The sequence below is a fragment of the Scyliorhinus torazame genome, chromosome 3 (genome assembly GCF_047496885.1).
Source record: "Scyliorhinus torazame isolate Kashiwa2021f chromosome 3, sScyTor2.1, whole genome shotgun sequence".
In the NCBI taxonomy this organism is placed as follows: domain Eukaryota; kingdom Metazoa; phylum Chordata; class Chondrichthyes; order Carcharhiniformes; family Scyliorhinidae; genus Scyliorhinus; species Scyliorhinus torazame.
This window is the reverse complement of record NC_092709.1, coordinates 216,708,429-216,728,242: the sequence shown is the minus strand read 5'-3', so window position 1 is coordinate 216,728,242 and position 19,814 is coordinate 216,708,429. Positions and strand designations below refer to the sequence as shown.

General features: G+C 57.3%; 1 protein-coding gene across 9 annotated transcripts in view; it reads left to right on the top strand.

The window, feature by feature from the left end:
• The first annotated feature begins 500 nt into the window (after positions 1–500).
• The window catches only part of mtmr7b (myotubularin related protein 7b), a 171,949-nt gene continuing 152,635 nt past the window's right edge, over positions 501–19,814 (top strand). For 8 of the 9 annotated variants that reach the window (XM_072496855.1, XM_072496854.1, XM_072496853.1 and 5 more), the window contains exon 1: positions 501–687. In XM_072496855.1, the coding sequence (XP_072352956.1) occupies positions 505–687 (183 nt within the window). In that variant the 5' untranslated portion in view covers positions 501–504. Of the gene's footprint in view, positions 688–2,225; positions 2,276–19,814 lie in introns of all 9 variants that reach the window. The other variant, XM_072496859.1, reaches the window with a different exon arrangement.

The following is a 19,814-nucleotide window of genomic DNA, read 5'->3' as shown; positions in this document are numbered from 1 at the left end:
ACTGAGGAATTCATATTAGGTTTTTTAAAATTCTAAACCTTTTGTCAACAGAACAGAAATTGATCTGCATAAATAGTTCACATGTTATTACAGCATATGTCTTTCCAATTACAGTCTGATGAACCTGAGAGTGAAAAAGTGTAGAATCATGTAATTATATTTTTAAAAACTTATGTGCAGAAGGAGACCATTTGCTCATCGTGTCCCTGTTGGCTGCCAGAGTTGTCCAACCTAACACCACTTTCCAGCTTTTAACTGGTCAGTAGTTTAGTTGGTGCTTGCAAGTCGTATGCTGTCTGCGCCTCTTATAAATGACCAGAAATGAAACGTGTTTGGAGTAAAAATAATTAAACTCTTAATAAAGTAAAGCAAAGCCAACCTGCTTCTTGGCTCCCATTTCACAGCGGGGGCGGGGCGGGGGGCAATACAAAGTTTAGGGGGTGATGATAGTGGGGGCGTTAGGACCCGGAGGAAGCTTCTGCGCAGTGGCTGCTGGGTGAGCGAATGCAGAGGGAGAGATGGCAGCTGCAGCATCAGGAGCATCCCTCCATTGATGGGATCAAGTCAGACACTGGCACGGCACCGGCCAGAGGACAGGAGCACCGTCTTCCCAGCGGAATCAGTAACTGCACTGTTGGCACCTTGGGGTTTTTCAGGGAAGGAATGGAGTACATCAGAACCCCAAAGGTAAAGCAGATGCTCAGGATGCAGCTGGCATCACTGATGTGCTGTTGTTGTACATGATGCTGTCATTTGCTGCTTTGACCTTGTCCCTTGTGAAGCATTGGGTTTGGACAGCTTGTTTTGCTTTAAAAACAAAGATGATTCCTTGATCTTACCCGTTCGGTTGTAATGCGCATAGAATGAAAACGGATGTGGTTAAAAATATAAAAAGGATAACACTGTCTCAATTCCAAATGTGGATACCGGTAAAGGATTAATGGTCTCTTCAAAAGCAAAAAAAACCCCCTCTTGTTCAATTTCAAATTCCAAATGCTTTGGACTGTACCTGTGCTCCATTCTGTCATAGACTACTGAAGGAAAATATGCTCCTTCAGTGTCAAGCTGTGTTTGTTCGAATATGTGCCTCCGATTAAGGCTGCCACAAAGCCAAGGGCATTTTTAAGCCTTTTTTCAGGCGTGATTGCTCAATAGTAATGTTTGAAATAACTACGAGCATCATCATATCTGTTACAGAACCATCTGTCAGTAAGGTGTTAGAAGCAAGGCTAAAGTTTAAAATGATGCTGATCTGGGGATTGATTAACATAGGCAATTAACATTTACATCTATAATAATAATACTTTATTTTGTCTGTTCAAACTGTTTTGATTAGTCAGTTTAAGAGGCGCACCTGTAGGTGGGTTTATTTATTTGGGGGGCGGGGGGGTGCATGGACATGCGGATAAACATGAGGTGCATGGGGGGCTGAAGTGCTTGATGCATGTGCACTTCCAGTGATTGGTAGCAGGCTGCGGGGGGTTGATGGCAAATAAAAACAGTGGAACCCAACAACAAAGTTTATCTGGCTGGTGACATTGGTTTTGTGAGGGATGGAATGGGATGGAGTTTGCATGAGAGAGATGACATGGGATGGCATGGAAAGGATGGATGAGATGATGGAATTGGTCAACTGTGGCAAAATGGCAAGAACGTTTATTTAATACAACTTGTTTTTTGAAGGCGATTTTCAAAAAGTTGTCAGGTGAACTAAAATAATACACCAGTGTTGATTCTGTAGCTGAAGATGATCACATTCTATACCTGTACTCTGAGTTTCTACACAGCTAACTCCAATAGACATGTCATACACAAGCTTAGACTTAAAGAAGGAGCAGTTATAATAATGCTACGGAATTTGAATCCTATTGTCATGGAACAAGATTGCTAGTCCAGAAGCTGTTTGCTTTGATAATTGCTGAAATTATAGCAGGCAGATTTTAACAAATCGAGATTTATTCCTTGAATAATATTGAGCCCATCAGATGTAAAACTGCCATTTCAACTCGGGTGAAAATCCAATTCCCAATTAGGTTTTCATATTCTATGACTGATTAAATCACAAGGCTGGACCCTTGACAAAATGTGTATTTGGCGCAGTTAAGGGTTAATAGAGAGCAGCAAGGAAACTAAGTGCAGGCTTAGAATTTGGTTAGAAGGGGAATTAAGTGAGGGTGGAGAGGGAAGTGAGGTGTTTATTTCCCTTCGCTTTCTCATCCTTTTAGGATTGGTTCTTACTCTAATACAGGGAAAGGAGTTGTTTGGTGGGAATATGGTAAGTGGTAATTTCTACTCTATACCTAAGGTTTAAAACAGTACACAACTTGGTAGTAAAGTTAATGAAATATATTAAAAAACACCATAAATAAGTTAATGTTTATTGCAGTAATTATTTAAAACGCATTAAGGATGACACGATCACGATGGGTAATGTGGCAAGATTACAGCACGTGGGAATTCCTGGAAAACATCGTGATCCAGAGCAAACACAACTGCAATAAGTGTTTAATAGTAATCTTTTTAGTGTCACAAGTAGGCTTACATTAACACTGCAATGAAGTTTCTGTGAAAATCGATTAGTCACCACACTCCGGCTCCAGCATATTGAGGGAGAATTCAGAATGTACGATTCACCTAACATGCACATCTTTCGAAACTTGTGGGAGGAAACCGGAGCACCCGGAGGAAACCCACGCAGACACAGGGAGAACATGCAGACTCCGCAGACAGTGACCCAAGCCGGGAATCGAACCTGGGACCCTGGCGCTGTGAAGCAACAGTCCGAACCACTGTGCTACCGTGCGGCGTGAGGAACTTTGGCTCAGCGATATTGAGCTGGAGCCTGAACTGCAGACTCTGCGACACATCAAGTAACCTAAATGTGTTTCACCAGAAGGCAGTCACACATCTTAGAATAAGATCTGATTTTGTCAGTGCTCAATGAAAGGAGAGTGTGACTGCGAATGAGGCAGGTAAGGGGATCCAGAAACAGAATGCAGGAGTATACCGTGGTACAGGAAGCCATTCAAGTGGGGGAGCAAAAAGGAATGTAGTGGGTGTAGGTGACAGAATATTGTTCCCTTGTGCAAAGAGTGAGAGTCCAGACGGCTTTATTGCCTGCCTGGTACCAGGGCTCGGGACATCTGCAGTGGGAGGGGAGTGATCCAGTAGTCGTGATCCATATAGGTACCAAAGACATAGGTAGAACTAGGAAAGAGTTTCGAGTATGAGGCACGAGGCGCCAAATTCAAAAAAGAGAACCTCAAAGGTAATAATCTCTGGATTGTTACCTGGGCCATGTGTAAATTGGCATAGGGTACGTAAAAGGTAGAGAGATGGATGCGTGATTCAAAGACTGGTGTGGGAGAAGTGGGTTCCAGTTTGTGGGGTACTGGCACCAGTACTTGGGAAAATGGGTTCTGGACCATGCTGGGGTCAGTAAACTTGCGAACTGCATAACTAGGTAAGTAGAGAAGGCTTTAAAATAAATAGTGAGGACAAGGGATCAGATGTGGGGCAGTATTCTCCGTTGGCTGACCCCAAAATCAGGAATGCGATTGGGCGGAGAATAGGTTCTGATGCCAAAATCGCGGCAGGCACCAATTTGACACCAAATCACAATTCTCTGTCACCTTGACAGCGGCATCAATACAGTCCGCATCACATGTACAGTAAACATCGTTTGCATATTATTAGTGGGCCTAACCCGGTATTCTCCAGGGCCTTAGCGATTCTCCGCCTCCAATGGGCCGAGTTCCCGATGGCGTGGTTCACTTGTACTTTTAAAAATCATGAAACTGGGGTCGTGGCTGCTGAGGTAGAGAGAGGGGGTACGGAAAGTGTCCGGAAAGTGTCCAACATTGCCATAGTTTGCTGACAGTTATGCCGCTGGCGAGGGGGGTTCTGCCAGGGCTGGGGGGAGTAGCGAGGGGTGGGGGGGGGGGGTGTTTGCCAGGAGGTGGGTTGTGGGGTAGGGGTGAATGGGCACAAAATGCCATTGCCACAGCCGGAAAGGCAGCTGTGCATGTTTCTGATAGCCCACTGTGAACTTAGGGCCACAGATCGTATAGGTGTCCCCCCAGGCCACCCCCGAGGCGCCCTCTGGCCTCTGCCAACCCATCAGCTGTATGGGCGCGCTCCAGCGCACCAGTGCCATCTTGTTGGCTGGGGTGAGTGTGTGGGGTTTGTAATCTGTATCTGCGGCTGCAGCTTGTCAGTCTTTCGAGTGTCAATCACTGAACCGCCGAATCCTGTACCATTTTTCATTGGAATCGATTGTGCTCCACCTCCACAGTCGCTGAATCAATCCAGATTTGGCGGCAGCAGTTTTGTTGTCGTGAAAGTCCACAAATCCTGCCCTGGCATCAATACTTAGTCTCAGGAATGGAGAATCCAGCCCATGTCCTATCAACGAGTAGAGATGAGGGAAGAGAGGAAAATAGTAATATGGAAAATGAGGGTCAGAGGATGGCAGGAAGGTACAGAGAGAAAAAGCCTAAGAATGCACAAAGAATCAAGACTAGATGTTACAAAGATTGCAAAGACTCTAAACTAAAGGCTCTATCTAAAAGCACTTGCAATTCATAACAAAATAAACAAACTGAGAGCACACATTGAAGTAAATACTTATGATCTGAGAGCCATTATGCAGACCTGGCTGTAAGAGTACAAGGATTGGGCCCTGAATATTGAGGGGTATTTGACATTCAAAACGAAGAGGAAGCTAGGTAAAGGTAAAGGTGAAGGGATGGCATTGGTGCAATAGTTAGAGATGATCTTGGTTCAGGACATCAGGATGTAGAATTGGTTTGGGTGGAGAAGAGGAATAGAAGTCACTAATGGGAGTGATCTACAGGCTCCCTAACAGTAACCACACTGCAGGGCAAAGTATACAAGAAGAAATATGGGTGCTTGTGATAAAGGAACGGCAATAATCATAAGTGATATTGATCTACATATAAACTAGGAAATTCCGATTGGCAGTAGTAGCCTGGATGAGGAGTTCTTAGAATGCTTTAGAGAGAGTTTCTTAGAACAGCGCATTCTGGAACCAACCTGAGAACAAGTTATAGAAACATTGAAAATCGGCACAGGGGTAGGCATTCGGCCCTTCGAGCCTGCTCTGCTGCTCATTATGATCATGGCTGATCATCCAACTCAGTAACCTGTTCCCACTTTCCCCCCATATCCTATGATCCCTTTAGCCCTAAAAGCTATATCAATCTCCTTCTTGAAAACTTAAAAATGTTTTGGCCTCAATTGCTTTCTGTGTTAGAGAATTCCACAGACTCACCACTCTCTGGGTGAAGAAATTTCTCCTTCTCTCAGTCCTAAATGGTTTACTCCATATCCTTAGACTGTGACCCCTGGTTTTGGATCTTCAACCCCCTGCAAAACTACACACTATTCCAGGTGTTGTCTCACCAAGGCCCTGTATAACTGCAGCAATACTGCTCCTGTGTTCATCCTCTTGCTACGAAGGCCAACATACCAGGTTTTGTTGCACAATCCCCTCTCTCAATCTATAGCCATTCAGATAATAATCTGCCTTCCTGTTTTTATTACCAAGGCGGGTAACCTCACATTTATCCACATAATACTGCATCTGCCATGCATTTTCACACGCATTTACCTTGTCCAAATCACACTGAAGCATTTCTACAGCCTCCTCACAGCACACTCTTTGATGCACCTTTGTGTCATCTGCAAATTTGGAGATATTACATTTAGTTCCCTCATCTAAATCATTAATATACATTGTGAATAGCTGGGTACCAGAACCGATCCCTGCGGTACCCTACTATCACTGCCTGCCACTTGGAAAAATACCTGTTTATTCTTACTCTTTGTTTCCTGTCTGCCAACCAGTTTTCTATCCATCTCAATTCACCAGACCCAATCCCGTTTGCTTCAATTTTAATAATAATAATCTTTATTGTCACAAGTAGGCTTACATTGCAATGAATTTACTGTGAAAAGCCCCTAGTCGCCACATTCCGGCGCCTGTTCAGGTACAGAGAAGGAGAATTAAGAATGTCAAATTACCTGACAGCACGTCTTTCGGGATTTGTGAGAGGAAACTGGAGCACCCAGAGGGAACCCACGCAGACACAGGGAGAACGTGCAGACTGCATACACAGTAACCCATGCTAGAAATCCAACCTGGGACCCTGGAGCAGTGAAGCAACAGTGCTACCCACTGTGCTACCGTGCTGCCCATTTACACTCTAAGCTCTTATGTGGGACTTTGTCGGAAGTCTTCGGAAAGACCAGATAAACCACATCTACAGGCTCCCCCTCATCAACTCTACTAGTTACATCCTGAAAGAATTCCAGTACATTTGTCAAACATGATTTCCCTTTTATAAATTCACGCTGACTCTGTCCGATCCTGCACTGATTTCCAAGTCCTCTGCTATTAAATCTTTCATGGTGGACCCTAGCATTTTCCCCACTATTGATGTCAGGTTAACTCGTTTAGAATTCCCTGTTTTCTCTCTACCTCCCTTTTTAAATAGCGGGTTACATTACCTACCTCCAATCAGTAGGAACTGTTCCAGAGTCTATAGATTCTTGGAAGATGACAATCAATGTATCTACTATTTCTAGGGCCACTTCCATAAGTACTCTGGGATATAGATTATCAGGCCCTGGGGATTTATTGGTTTTCCATCCCATCAATTTCACAACACCATTTCCTATAAAACTCTACAGGATACCCATCTGGTCCCGGGGCCTTGCCCGCCTGCATACCCCCTAACCCCTTAACCAATTCCTCCATCTCAATCGGGGCCCCCAATCCCTCTACTCGCCCCTCCTCCACCTGTGGAAACCTCAGTTGGACCAGGAACTGCCCCCCCGGGGGTTCTGACTTGTACAATTTGCCATAAAAGTCCTTGAAGACCTCTTTAATCCTAGCCGAGCTCCGCACCGTGTTCCCCCTCCTATCTCTAATCCCCCCAATCTCCCTGGCCGCCTCTCTTCCGCAGCTGATGCGCCAGCATCCGACTTGCCTTCTCCCCAGACTCACACACTGCTCCCTGTACCTTCCTCAACTGGGCCTCAGCCTTCCCCGTGGTTAGCAAGTCAAACTCTGCCTGCAGGCTCCGGCGCTTCTTCAACAACCCCTCCTCGGGGGATTCCGCATACCTCCTGTCCACCCTAAGTATCTCCCCCACCAATCTCTCCCTCTCCATCCTATCCCTCTTCTGACTGTGGGTCCTGTCTGAAATTAGCTCCCTTCTGACAATGGCCGAGGACTCCGCCTCTTCCACTCTCGGGATTAGCGCCCTGCTAACCACGAAAAAAATCAATCCGCAAGTATGCCTTGTGCACATGGGAGAAGAAGGAAAACTCCTTCGCCCTTGGCCTGGCAAATCTCCATGGATCCACTCCCCCCATTTGGACCATGAACCCCTCTGGTCCTTGGCCGCTGCCGGCCTCTTCCTCGACCTAGACCAATCCAGTGCCGGCTCCAGGACCGTGTTAAAGTCCCCCCCCCATTACCAAACTGCATGTCTACCAATCCCCTTGTGGGTTCCCCTTAAAAATCTCCAACCCCCCCCCCACCTAAGTGGGGTAGAGAGAGTGTCCCCCCCCCCCCCCCCCCCCCCCCCCCCCCCCCCGCCCTACACCTCATGTGAACAGAGAAAGAAAAACAAAACAAAGTACCGTACACTCAAACCCCCAGCTTCAGGTGCCACCCCCACTATTTTGCGGGTAAACCGCGCTCCCTGTCTGGGCCGACCCCACCTCCTGTGACGCAGCTCTTCCCAACTGCGACCTCGCCCATAGCCTCGAGGGCCCAGGGCAAAGGGGCCACAAAAACACAAGAAAACACGGGGAAAACCCCAACATAACACCGCCCCCTCGCCCCCACCAACAACCCCCACAACATACTGCAGTCCATTAACTTGAGTCCAGCTGCTCATTCTTGATGAAAGCCCACGCCTCGTCCGGCGTGTCAAAATAGTGCTGCCGGTCCTGATATGTAACCCACAGCCTCGCCGGTTGTAACAGCCCAAACTTCACCCCCTTTCTGTGGAGCACCACCTTGGTCCGGTTGAATCCCGCACCCTTCTTGGCCAGCTCTGCACTCCAGTCCTGATAAATACAGATCTCGGTGTTCTCCCACCTGCTGCTCCGCTCCTTCTTCGCCCATCGCAGGACACACTTCTTGTCGGTGAAGCGGTGGAACCTTACCACCATAGCTCTCGGCGGCTCGTTCCCCCTCGGCCTTCTTGCCAGGACTCTGTGTGCTCCATCCAGCTCCAGGGGCCGCGGGAAAGCCCCCGCGCCCATCAGCGTACATAGAACATAGAACATAACAGCGCAGTACAGGCCCTTCGGCCCTCGATGTTGCGCCGACCTGTGAAACCACTCTAAAGCCCATCTACACTATTCCCTTATCGTCTATATGTCTATCCAATGACCATTTGAATGCCCTTAGTGTTGGCGAGTCCACTACTACTCAGCATTGTGGTCACATACGCCCCAGCATCCTTCAGGGACCCCTCCACGCCTTCAGGGAGACCCAGAATCCGCAGTTTCTGCCTCCTTGACTTATTCTCCAGGTCCTCCAGCTTCCCCTGCCATTTTTTGTGCAGCGCCTCGTGCGCCTCCATTCTAACCTCCAGGCCCAGAATCTCGTCCTCATTATCAGAGGCCTTCTGCTGCACCTCCTTGATCGCCGTCCCCTGCATCATTTGGGTGTCCACCAACCTTTCAATCAATGTCTTCATAGGGGCCAGCATCAACGCCTTTAAATCCGCAAAGCAGTTTCTTAAAAACTCCTGCTGCTGCCGTGACCACTGGGCCTACGCTGCCTGATCCGCGCCAGCTGGCAACTTGCTTTTTCGCGTCCGTTCTCCTCTCTCCTCCAAAGCCGCTTTTTTAACCGCCCCACTCCTGGTCCACTCCATACAGCACTGGGGGACCCTCACTGTTTCCTTCCCACACCAGAAATTGTCATCAAAGTGTTGCTGGAGCTCCTTAAAAGGGCCCAAAAGTCCATTATTGGCAGGAGCTGCCGACCATGCGACCTACCTAGGCATAGCTGCAACCGGAAGTCCCTATTTCCCCCTTCTTAATCACTCCCTTTTTCCTCCTTTGCTGAATTCTAAACTGCCCCCAATCTTCATGTCTGCTGTTTTTTCTGGCCAATTTGTATGCCTTTTCCCTGGATTTAATATGATCTCTAATTTCCCTTTTAAGCCATGATTTGGCCAACCATCCCGTTTTATTTTTGTGCCAGACAGGAATGAACAATTGTTGCAGTTCACCCATGTGCTCTTTGAATGTTTTTCCATTGCCTATCTACCATCGTCCTTTAACTAACATTCCCCGATCCATCACAGCCAAACCGCGTTCACACCATTGTAGTTTCCTTTTTTAAAATAAATTTAGAGTACCCAATTCATTTTCTTTCCAATTTAGGCGCAATTTAGCATGGCCAATCCACCTACCCTTTCACACCTTTGGGTTGTGGGGGCGAAACCCACGCAAACACTGGGAGAATGTGCAAACTCCACACAGACAGCGACCCAGAGCCGGGATCGAACCTGGGACCTTGGCGCCATGAGGAAGCAATGCTAACCACTGTGCCACCGTGCTGCCCGCCACACAGACAGTGACCCAGAGCCGGGATCGAACCTGGGACTTCGGCGCCATGAGGCGGCAATGCTAACCATTGCACCACCATCTGCCCCATCATAGTTTCCTTTATTAAGACCCTAGTCTCAGAATCAATTACATCGCTCTCCATTTTGATCAAGAATTCTATTATTTTATGGTCGCTCATCCCCAAGGTGCCTCGCACAACTAGATTGCCAATTATTCCTTTCTCATTGCACAATACCAAGTCTAGGATGGCCTTTTCTCTAGTTGGCCCCTCAATGTATTTGTCCAGAAAAACATCCCATACAAACCAGGAATTCCTCCTCTAGGTTATTGTTACTAATTTGATTTGCAATATTAAGTTTAGTATTGTGTAACGTGACAGGATTATTTAATGGTCTCAGTGCAAAAGCACCGCGAGATAGCAGCAAGCACAATATGATTGAATTTAACATCCAGTTTGAAAGGGAGAAGAATGGATCTGAGGCTAGTATTTTAAACTTAAGTAAGGGCAATAATGTGGGATTGAAAATTGAGCTGGACAAAGTGATTTGGGGTATTAGGCTAGGGGACACATCAACAGAGAAGCAGTGGCAGACATTTAACGGTTTATTTCATAATATTCCGAATAGGTATATGGCTGCTGTTAAGGAAAATTCCAAAGGGATGAGCCACTATCTATGGCTAACTAAAGAAGTTAAGGAAAGCACTATCCTGATGGAGAAAATCATATAACTGTGCAAAGATGAGTGACAGGTCAGGGGCGAAATTCTCCGTTATCGGCGGAAACTCCGCCGATCGGCGCAAAAAACGGCGCAAATCCCACTTGCGTCACGTCATAAAAATGGGCCGATAGTCGGCGGCCCGAAATGGTCTAGCAGCGACGTAACGGGATCCGCGCTTGCGCAGTGGTTCACGCCGTGCAGCGTCATACGCGCTGCACGGCGTGACGGCTCATAAGGCCGCGCAGCTCCCCCCCCACCCGACCGGAACAGCCGACCGCAACACCCGACTTGATGGCTGGCCGTCGCTCAGCCCTGAGGTTCGAGTCACGCGATGTGGAGGCGCTCCTGGATGCGGTGGAGCAGAGGAGGGACGCCCTGTATCCCGGGCACGGCCGCAGAGTTGCCCCACGCCACAGCCGGCGTCTGTGGAGGGAGGTGGCAGAGGCCGTCACCGCTGTGGCCCTAACACCACGGACAGGCACCCAGTGCCACAAGAAGGTGAACGACCTCGTCAGAGCAGGCAGGGTGAGCGTCCCCCATATCCCCCCTCCCCCAAATCCCCCCCTCCCCCATATCCCCCCTCCCCCAAATCCCCCCCTCCCCCATATCCCCTCCTCCCCCATATCCCCTCCTCCCCCATATCCCCCATATCCCCCCTCCCCCATATCCCCCCTCCCCCATATCCCCCCTCCCCCATATCCCCCCTCCCCCATATCCCCCCTCCCCCATATCCCCTCCTCCCCCATATCCCCTCCTCCCCCATATCCCCCTCCCCCATATCCCCCATATCCCCCCTCCCCCATATTCCCCATATCCCCCCTCCCCATATCCCCCCTCCCCATATCCCCCCTCCCCATATCCCCCCTCCCCATATCCCCCCTCCCCATATCCCCCCTCCCCATATCCCCCCTCCCACATATCCCCCCTCCCCCATATCCCCCATATCCCCCCTCCCCATATCCCCCCTCCCCCATATCCCCCATATTCCCCCTCCCCCATATCCCCCCTCCCCCATATCCCCCCTCCCGTCATATCCCCCATATTCCCCCCTCCCCCATATCCCCCCTCCCCCATATTCCCCATATTCCCCCCTCCCCCATATCCCCCCTCCCCCATATTCCCCATATCCCCCCCTCCCCATATCCCCCCTCCCACATATCCCCCATATTCCCCCCTCCCCCATATCCCCCCTCCCACATATCCCCCATATTCCCCCCTCCCCCATATCCCCCCTCCCCCATATCCCCCATATCCCCCCTCCCCATATTCCCCATATCCCCCCCTCCCCCATATCCCCCCTCCCACATATCCCCCCCTCCCCCATATCCCCCATATCCCCCTCCCCCATATCCCCCATATCCCCCCTCCCCCATATCCCCCATATTCCCCCCCCTCCCCCATATCCCCCTCCCCCATATCCCCCCTCCCCCATATCCCCCCTCCCCCATATCCCCCCTCCCCCATATCCCCCCTCCCCCATATTCCCCCCTCCCCCATATTCCCCCCTCCCCCATATTCCCCATATCCCCCCTCCCCATATCCCCCCTCCCACATATCCCCCCTCCCCCATATCCCCCATATCCCCCCTCCCCCATATCCCCCCCTCCCCCATATCCCCCATATCCCCCCTCCCCCATATCCCCCTCTCCCGTATCACCTGATCACTGCCTGATGTCTAACCATGCATGCTTCATTGTGTTTCGCAGGACCAAACGTCCAGGCACCCATCCCCGCAGATGCAGACCGCCCGCAGGATGCCCCTCGGAGACCACGGGAGACGGAGAGACCCGCACCCTCCAGCATGCGACGCCCGCAGGATGCCCTTCGGAGACCACGGGAGACGGAGAGACCCGAACCCTCCAGCATGCGACGCCCGCAGGATGCCCCTCGGAGACCACGGGAGACGGAGAGACCCGAACCCTCCAGCATGCGACGCCCGCAGGATGCCCCTCGGAGACCACGGGAGACGGAGAGACCCGAACCCTCCAGCATGCGACGCCCGCAGGATGCCCCTCGGAGACCACGGGAGACGGAGAGACCTGGAGCAACAGGGAGACGACACCCCCGTCACGTGCGGGAGCGACCACCCAGCGATGAGGGGGGCAGCCACAGGCCCCCGTCACATCCGAGCCAGGACACCACTACCCAGGACACCCCTACCCGGGACACCCCTACCCAGGACACCCCTACCCGGGACAGCATTACCCAGGACACCCCTACCCGGGACAGCACTACCCGGGACAGCACTACCCGGGACAGCACTACCCAGGACACCCCTACCCGGAAAGACGAAATACCGGACAGTGACTCAGAGTGGATGGGTGGAGACGAACCCCCACCCCAAAGTGCCATGGACTCAGAGTGGGACGAAGAGCACGACACAACGCCACTGCTGTCACCAACACCCTCCACCATCGCAGAAACACTCACCACGGTTGGGCACTTTAGTGATGAGGCGTCTGGTACACTCACTGGTGCGCACAACACAGCCGTCCCGGTACAGCAGGTGGAGGTAGGAGCAGCAGAGGGACCGGGCGGTCGGAGGGCAGCCCAGGCCAAGCGAACATCTGCCGCCCAGATGGATCCCGGGTTCCTGCAGTTACCACACCCACACATAGATCCGATGCAACCACCGACACGGAGACGAGCGAATAGGGTGACGGGTGGCTTGCGGCGGCTGCGGTCGCAGGTGGAGGAGTCCACCCGCGTCCAGGAGCTGGGAGTGGTCCCGGTCATGCGTGCCACCCAGGCTGACACCGCACGGGTGGCGTCCGCGGTGGAGGCAATGGGTGCGACGGTGTCAGACATGGGGAACGGTTTGCGAGGCCTGGGGCCTTCCGTGCAGGCGGCGTCTGTGCCCCAGGAAATGGCTGCCCTCTCACAGGAGGCCATGAGCCAGTGCCAGCGCCAGATGGCAGAGGCGCTCAACGCCATAGCCCAGTCTCAGCAGGCCATGGCCCAGTCTCAGCAGGCCATGGCCCAGTCTCAGCAGGCCATAGCCCAGTCTCTGCAGGCCATGGCCCAGTCTCAGCAGGCCATCGCTGAGGGCATCGGCGCCAGTGGCCATGTGCGAGCTGGCGTCGCACTGTCGCAGACAGGGTTCGACAACCCCCTGGGCTCCATGGCTGCAAACCTGCAGACCCCTGTCGATACCAGCACGGGCCTCCAGGACTGGCAGCGCCAGATGTCGGGGGCGCGTCGGATGGCCAGTCCGTTCGCATCCCCCACCCATGTAGAGGCCTGGGGGCCATCGGGCACCCCGAGGGAGGAGGAGGTGGTGTGGTCCGTCCCGGCTCCCTCTGTAGGGGAGGTCCCGGTACACCGCGACACCTCGGACTCCCCCCCCTTCCGTCCCAGGTGCATCGGGTGGGCAACGGGCAGGACAGGCTGGCAGCTCGCCATCCCAGTCGCCCGGGCCGCAGCCTGGCCCATCTAGGCCAGGACGCCCCAGGAAACGGCCGCCAAAGGGATCCAGTGTCAGAGGGCAGGAATCACAGGAGTCCACCTCCAGTTCTGCTGTACCGTCTGGGGAACCACGTAGACGTAGTCAAAGGGCCCGTAAGGCCAAACAATTAGACACTGAGTAAGTTGGCACGGGTGCAGGGCACAGATGAGTTTTAGGCGCTAGGGCACGTGCATGAACTCCTTTGGTTATTAAAGTCAATGTTACACCTACCGAAGCTGCCTTTGTGCTCTGTCCAAAGTGTGCGGGGGTGTCATGTACGTTGAGCGCAAGTGTGTGTTTGAGGGGTGGTCTTACCTCAGCCCCAGGTGAGTCTGCCCCCTTCCCCCTGGGCCGCCATCAACATCCCCCGGGCAGAGGACGGGACCGTGCGCTGCAGTGTCACAGCCGCATGCAGGGATGGTCCGGGTGGATGGTGGTACTGTGGCCATGGGTCAGACATAGTCCAACGATGTAGAGCCAGGAGCTCATCGGAGGCGGGTTGTCATCATTCTCCATGGCCTGCGATAGACACGCGTCCACCCGCAACTGGGTGAGCCCGGCCCGTTGTGCCGCCGGTGGATCGGCAATTGGGAGTGGGGGGGTGGTGTGCATGCGGGTGGGGTGTGTGGGGTTGGGGAGGGGGGTGAGGGTGCTGGGTGGGTGGATGGGTGGGGGGTGTGGGTGGTCGGCTGTTGTCATGGTGTGCGGTCTGTGGCCATACTACCCGATTCCCACGCCCATCTAGTCAGTGAAGCAGGCGTCTATCAGTCTGTCCCGTGCCCGCTGGGCCAGCCGGTAACGGTGGACAGCCACCCGTCTGTGTCTACCCCGTCTGCCCTGACCATTGCCCCCATCCCCCTCATCTGGGGAGGACTGGGCCTCTTCCTGCTGCTCCTCCACTCCGCCCTCCTCTGCCTGCGGCACATCGTCCCTCTGCTGGGCTATGTTGTGCAGGACGCAGCACACCACAATGATGCGGCCGACCCTATCTGACCGATACTGGAGGGCGCCCCCAGAGAGGTCCAGGAACCTGAAACGCATCTTCAGCACGCCAAAGCACCTCTCGATCACTCCCCTTGTCGCTACATGGGCATCATTGTAGCGGTTCTCCGCCTCATTGCGTGGCCTCCGTATAGGCGTCATCAGCCACGATCGCAATGGGTAGCCCCTGTCGCCCAGCAACCAGCCCCTCAGCCGGGGATGGCGTCCCTCGTACATGCCGGGGATGGATGACCGCGACAACACGAATGAGTCGTGTACACTGCCTGGGTGACGGGCGCAGACGTGCAGGATCATCATGCGGTGGTCGCAGACCACCTGTACGTTCATCGAATAGGTCCCCTTCCTATTAGTGAACACGGCCCTGTTATCTGCAGGTGGCCGCACGGCGACGTGCATCCCATCGATCGCGCCCTGGACCATGGGGAACCCGGCAACGGCAGAGAAGCCCACGGCCCGGGCATCTTGGCTGGCCCGGTCCACGGGGAAGCGGATGTAGCGGTGCGCCATGGCATAAAGGGCATCTGTCACTGCCCGGATGCACCGATGCACCGATGTCTGCGATATGCCGGACAGGTCCCCACTCGGTGCCTGGAATGACCCCGTTGCATAAAAGTTCAGGGCCACCGTAACCTTGACGGACACGGGGAGAGGGTGTCCCCCGCCAGTGCCACGCGGTGACAGGTGTGCCAGCAGGTGGCAGATGTGTGCCACGGTTTCCCGGCTCGTCCGGAGTCTCCTCCTGCATTCCCGGTCCGTGAGGTCCTGGTATGACTGCCGGGGCCGGTACACACGGGGCGCCCTCGGGTGCCTCCGTTGCCGTGGGGCCGCGACGTCCTCCTCGCCCTCCTCGTCCTGTCGGTCAGGTGTCCCTCCAGCCTGGGCGGCTGCCGCCTGCCCCTCTGCGGCAGCCTGCGCCGCCTCTCTGGCACGCTCCTCCTCCTCCTCCTCCTCCTCCTCATCCAGGGCAACATAGACATGAGCGGCTGCCACCACGGCGGCCAACATCGCTGGATGGTCTGAAAACATGACGGCCTGGTGGGGGGGGAGGGGAACGACGACATGTCATCATTGCCCATATCCCCTCCTCCCCCCAGCCAGGTGGCATGGACCGCATGGGTCCAACTGTTGGAGGCTGGCACCTGGCCAGGTGGACCAACTCATTTGCCCTCCCATCACCCACCCCGGCACGGACCCCCCCCCCCCAACCTCCACCCCGGCACGGCCCCCCTCCCCAACCTCCACCCCGGCACGGACCCCCTCCCCAACCCCCAACCTCCACCCCAGCACGGACCCCCCCCCAACCTTCACCCCAGCATGGACCCCCTCCCCAACCTCCACCCCGGCACGGCCCCCCTCCCCAACCTCCACCCCGGCACGGCCCCCCTCCCCAACCTCCACCCCGGCACGGACCCCCTCCCCAACCCCCAACCTCCACCCCAGCACGGACCCCCCCCCAACCTCCACCCCGGCACGGACCCCCTCCCCAACCCCCAACCTCCACCCCGGCACGGACCCCCCCCAACCTCCACCCCAGCACGGACCCCCCCCCCCAACCTCCACCCCAGCACGGACTCCCCCCCCAACCTCCACCCCGGCACGGACCCCCTCCCCAACCCCCAACCTCCACCCCGGCACGGACCCCCTCCCCAACCCCCAACCTCCACCCCGGCACGGACCCCCTCCCCAACCCCCAACCTCCACCCCAGCACGGACCCCCCCCCCAACCTCCACCCCAGCACGGACCCCCCCCCCAACCTCCACCCCGGCACGGACCCCCTCCCCAACCCCCAACCTCCACCCCGGCACGGACCCCCTCCCCAACCCCCAACCTCCACCCCAGCACGGACCCCCTCCACAACCCCCAACCTCCACCCCGGCACGGACCCCCTCCCCAAACTCCACCCCGGCACGGACCCCCTCCCCAAACTCCACCCCGGCACGGACCCCCTCCCCAACCTCCACCCCAGCACGGACCCCCCTCCAACCTCCACCCCGGCACGGACCCCCCCCCCCCAACCTCCACCCCGGCACGGACCCCCTCCCCAACCCCCAACCGCCACCCCAGCACGGACCCCCCCCCAACCTCCACCCCGGCACGGATCCCCTCCACAACCCCCAAACTCCACCCCGGCACGGACCCCCTCCCCAACCTCCACCCCAGCACGGACCCCCTCCCCAACCCCCAACCTCCACTCCGGCACGGACCCCCTCCCCAACCTCCACCCCAGCACGGACCCCCCCCCCAACCTCCACCCCGGCACGGACCCCCTCCCCAACCCCCAACCTCCACCCCAGCACGGACCCCCCCCCAACCTCCACCCCGGCACGGACCCCCTCCACAACCCCCAACCTCCACCCCGGCACGGACCCCCTCCCCAAACTCCACCCCGGCACGGACCCCCTCCCCAAACCCCACCCCGGCACGGACCCCCTCCCCAACCTCCAACCCAGCACGGACCCCCCCCAACCTCCACCCCGGCACGGACCCCCTCCCCAACCCCCAACCTCCACCCCGGCACGGACCCCCTCCCCAACCCCCAACCTCCACCCCAGCACGGACCCCCTCCCCAACCCCCAACCTCCACCCCAGCACGGACCCCCCCCAACCTCCACCCTGGCACGGACCCCCTCCACAACCCCCAACCTCCACCCCGGCACGGACCCCCTCCCCAACCTCCACCCCAGCACGGACCCCCCCCCCAACCTCCACCCCGGCACGGACCCCCTCCCCAACCCCCAACCTCCACCCCGGCACGGACCCCCTCCCCAAACTCCACCCCGGCACGGACCCCCTCCCCAAACCCCACCCCGGCACGGACCCCCTCCCCAACCTCCAACCCAGCACGGACCCCCCCCAACCTCCACCCCGGCACGGACCCCCTCCCCAACCCCCAACCTCCACCCCGGCACGGACCCCCTCCCCAACCCCCAACCTCCACCCCAGCACGGACCCCCTCCCCAACCCCCAACCTCCACCCCAGCACGGACCCCCCCCAACCTCCACCCTGGCACGGACCCCCTCCACAACCCCCAACCTCCACCCCGGCACGGACCCCCTCCCCAACCTCCACCCCAGCACGGACCCCCCCCCCAACCTCCACCCCGGCACGGACCCCCTCCCCAACCCCCAACCTCCACCCCGGCACGGACCCCCTCCCCAACCCCCAACCTCCACCCCAGCACGGACCCCCCCCCCAACCTCCACCCCGGCACGGACCCCCTCCCCAACCCCCAACCTCCACCCCAGCACGGACCCCCTCCACAACCCCCAACCTCCACCCCGGCACGGACCCCCTCCCCAAACTCCACCCCGGCACGGACCCCCTCCCCAAACTCCACCCCGGCACGGACCCCCTCCCCAACCTCCACCCCAGCACGGACCCCCCTCCAACCTCCACCCCGGCACGGACCCCCCCCCCCCAACCTCCACCCCGGCACGGACCCCCTCCCCAACCCCCAACCGCCACCCCAGCACGGACCCCCCCCCAACCTCCACCCCGGCACGGATCCCCTCCACAACCCCCAAACTCCACCCCGGCACGGACCCCCTCCCCAACCTCCACCCCAGCACGGACCCCCTCCCCAACCCCCAACCTCCACTCCGGCACGGACCCCCTCCCCAACCTCCACCCCAGCACGGACCCCCCCCCAACCTCCACCCCGGCACGGACCCCCTCCCCAACCCCCAACCTCCACCCCAGCACGGACCCCCCCCCAACCTCCACCCCGGCACGGACCCCCTCCACAACCCCCAACCTCCACCCCGGCACGGACCCCCTCCCCAAACTCCACCCCGGCACGGACCCCCTCCCCAAACCCCACCCCGGCACGGACCCCCTCCCCAACCTCCAACCCAGCACGGACCCCCCCCAACCTCCACCCCGGCACGGACCCCCTCCCCAACCCCCAACCTCCACCCCGGCACGGACCCCCTCCCCAACCCCCAACCTCCACCCCAGCACGGACCCCCTCCCCAACCCCCAACCTCCACCCCAGCACGGACCCCCCCCAACCTCCACCCTGGCACGGACCCCCTCCACAACCCCCAACCTCCACCCCGGCACGGACCCCCTCCCCAACCTCCACCCCAGCACGGACCCCCCCCCCCAACCTCCACCCCGGCACGGACCCCCTCCCCAACCCCCAACCTCCACCCCGGCACGGACCCCCTCCCCAACCCCCAACCTCCACCCCAGCACGGACCCCCCCCCCAACCTCCACCCCGGCACGGACCCCCTCCCCAACCCCCAACCTCCACCCCGGCACGGACCCCCTCCCCAACCCCCAACCTCCACCCCAGCACGGACCCCCCCCCAACCTCCACCCCAGCACGGACCCCCCCCCCAACCTCCACCCCAGCACGGACCCCCCCCCCAACCTCCACCCCAGCACGGACCCCCCCCCCAACCTCCACCCCAGCACGGACCCCCCCCCAACCTCCACCCCGGCACGGACCCCCTCCCCAACCCCCAACCTCCACCCCGGCACGGACCCCCTCCCCAACCCCCAACCTCCACCCCAGCACGGACCCCCCCCCAACCTCCACCCCGGCACGGACCCCCTCCCCAACCCCCAACCTCCACCCCAGCACGGACCCCCCCCCAACCTCCACCCCGGAACGGACCCCCTCCACAACCCCCAACCTCCACCCCGGCACGGACCCCCTCCCCAACCTCCACCCCAGCACGGACCCCCCCCCCAACCTCCACCCCGGCACGGACCCCCTCCCCAACCCCCAACCTCCACCCCGGCACGGACCCCCTCCCGGCACTCCCCTGGAGCCCAGCCTACTCTAACCACCCCCCCCCCCCCCCCCCCCCCCCCCCGCCGCACACACACACAAGCCGAGACGCACCTCTCCTCAGGCAATCAGTCTGCGGCCACGCCATTTCCTGCCCAGAGCCAACCCCCCAGGCCGTCACTCACCTCCTCGCTGGTCGGCGTGAGCCTGGAGCACCGGGTCACGCCGATGAAAAGGAGGTTTGATTCACGTCGACGTGAACGGTCATCACGTCGACGGGACTTCG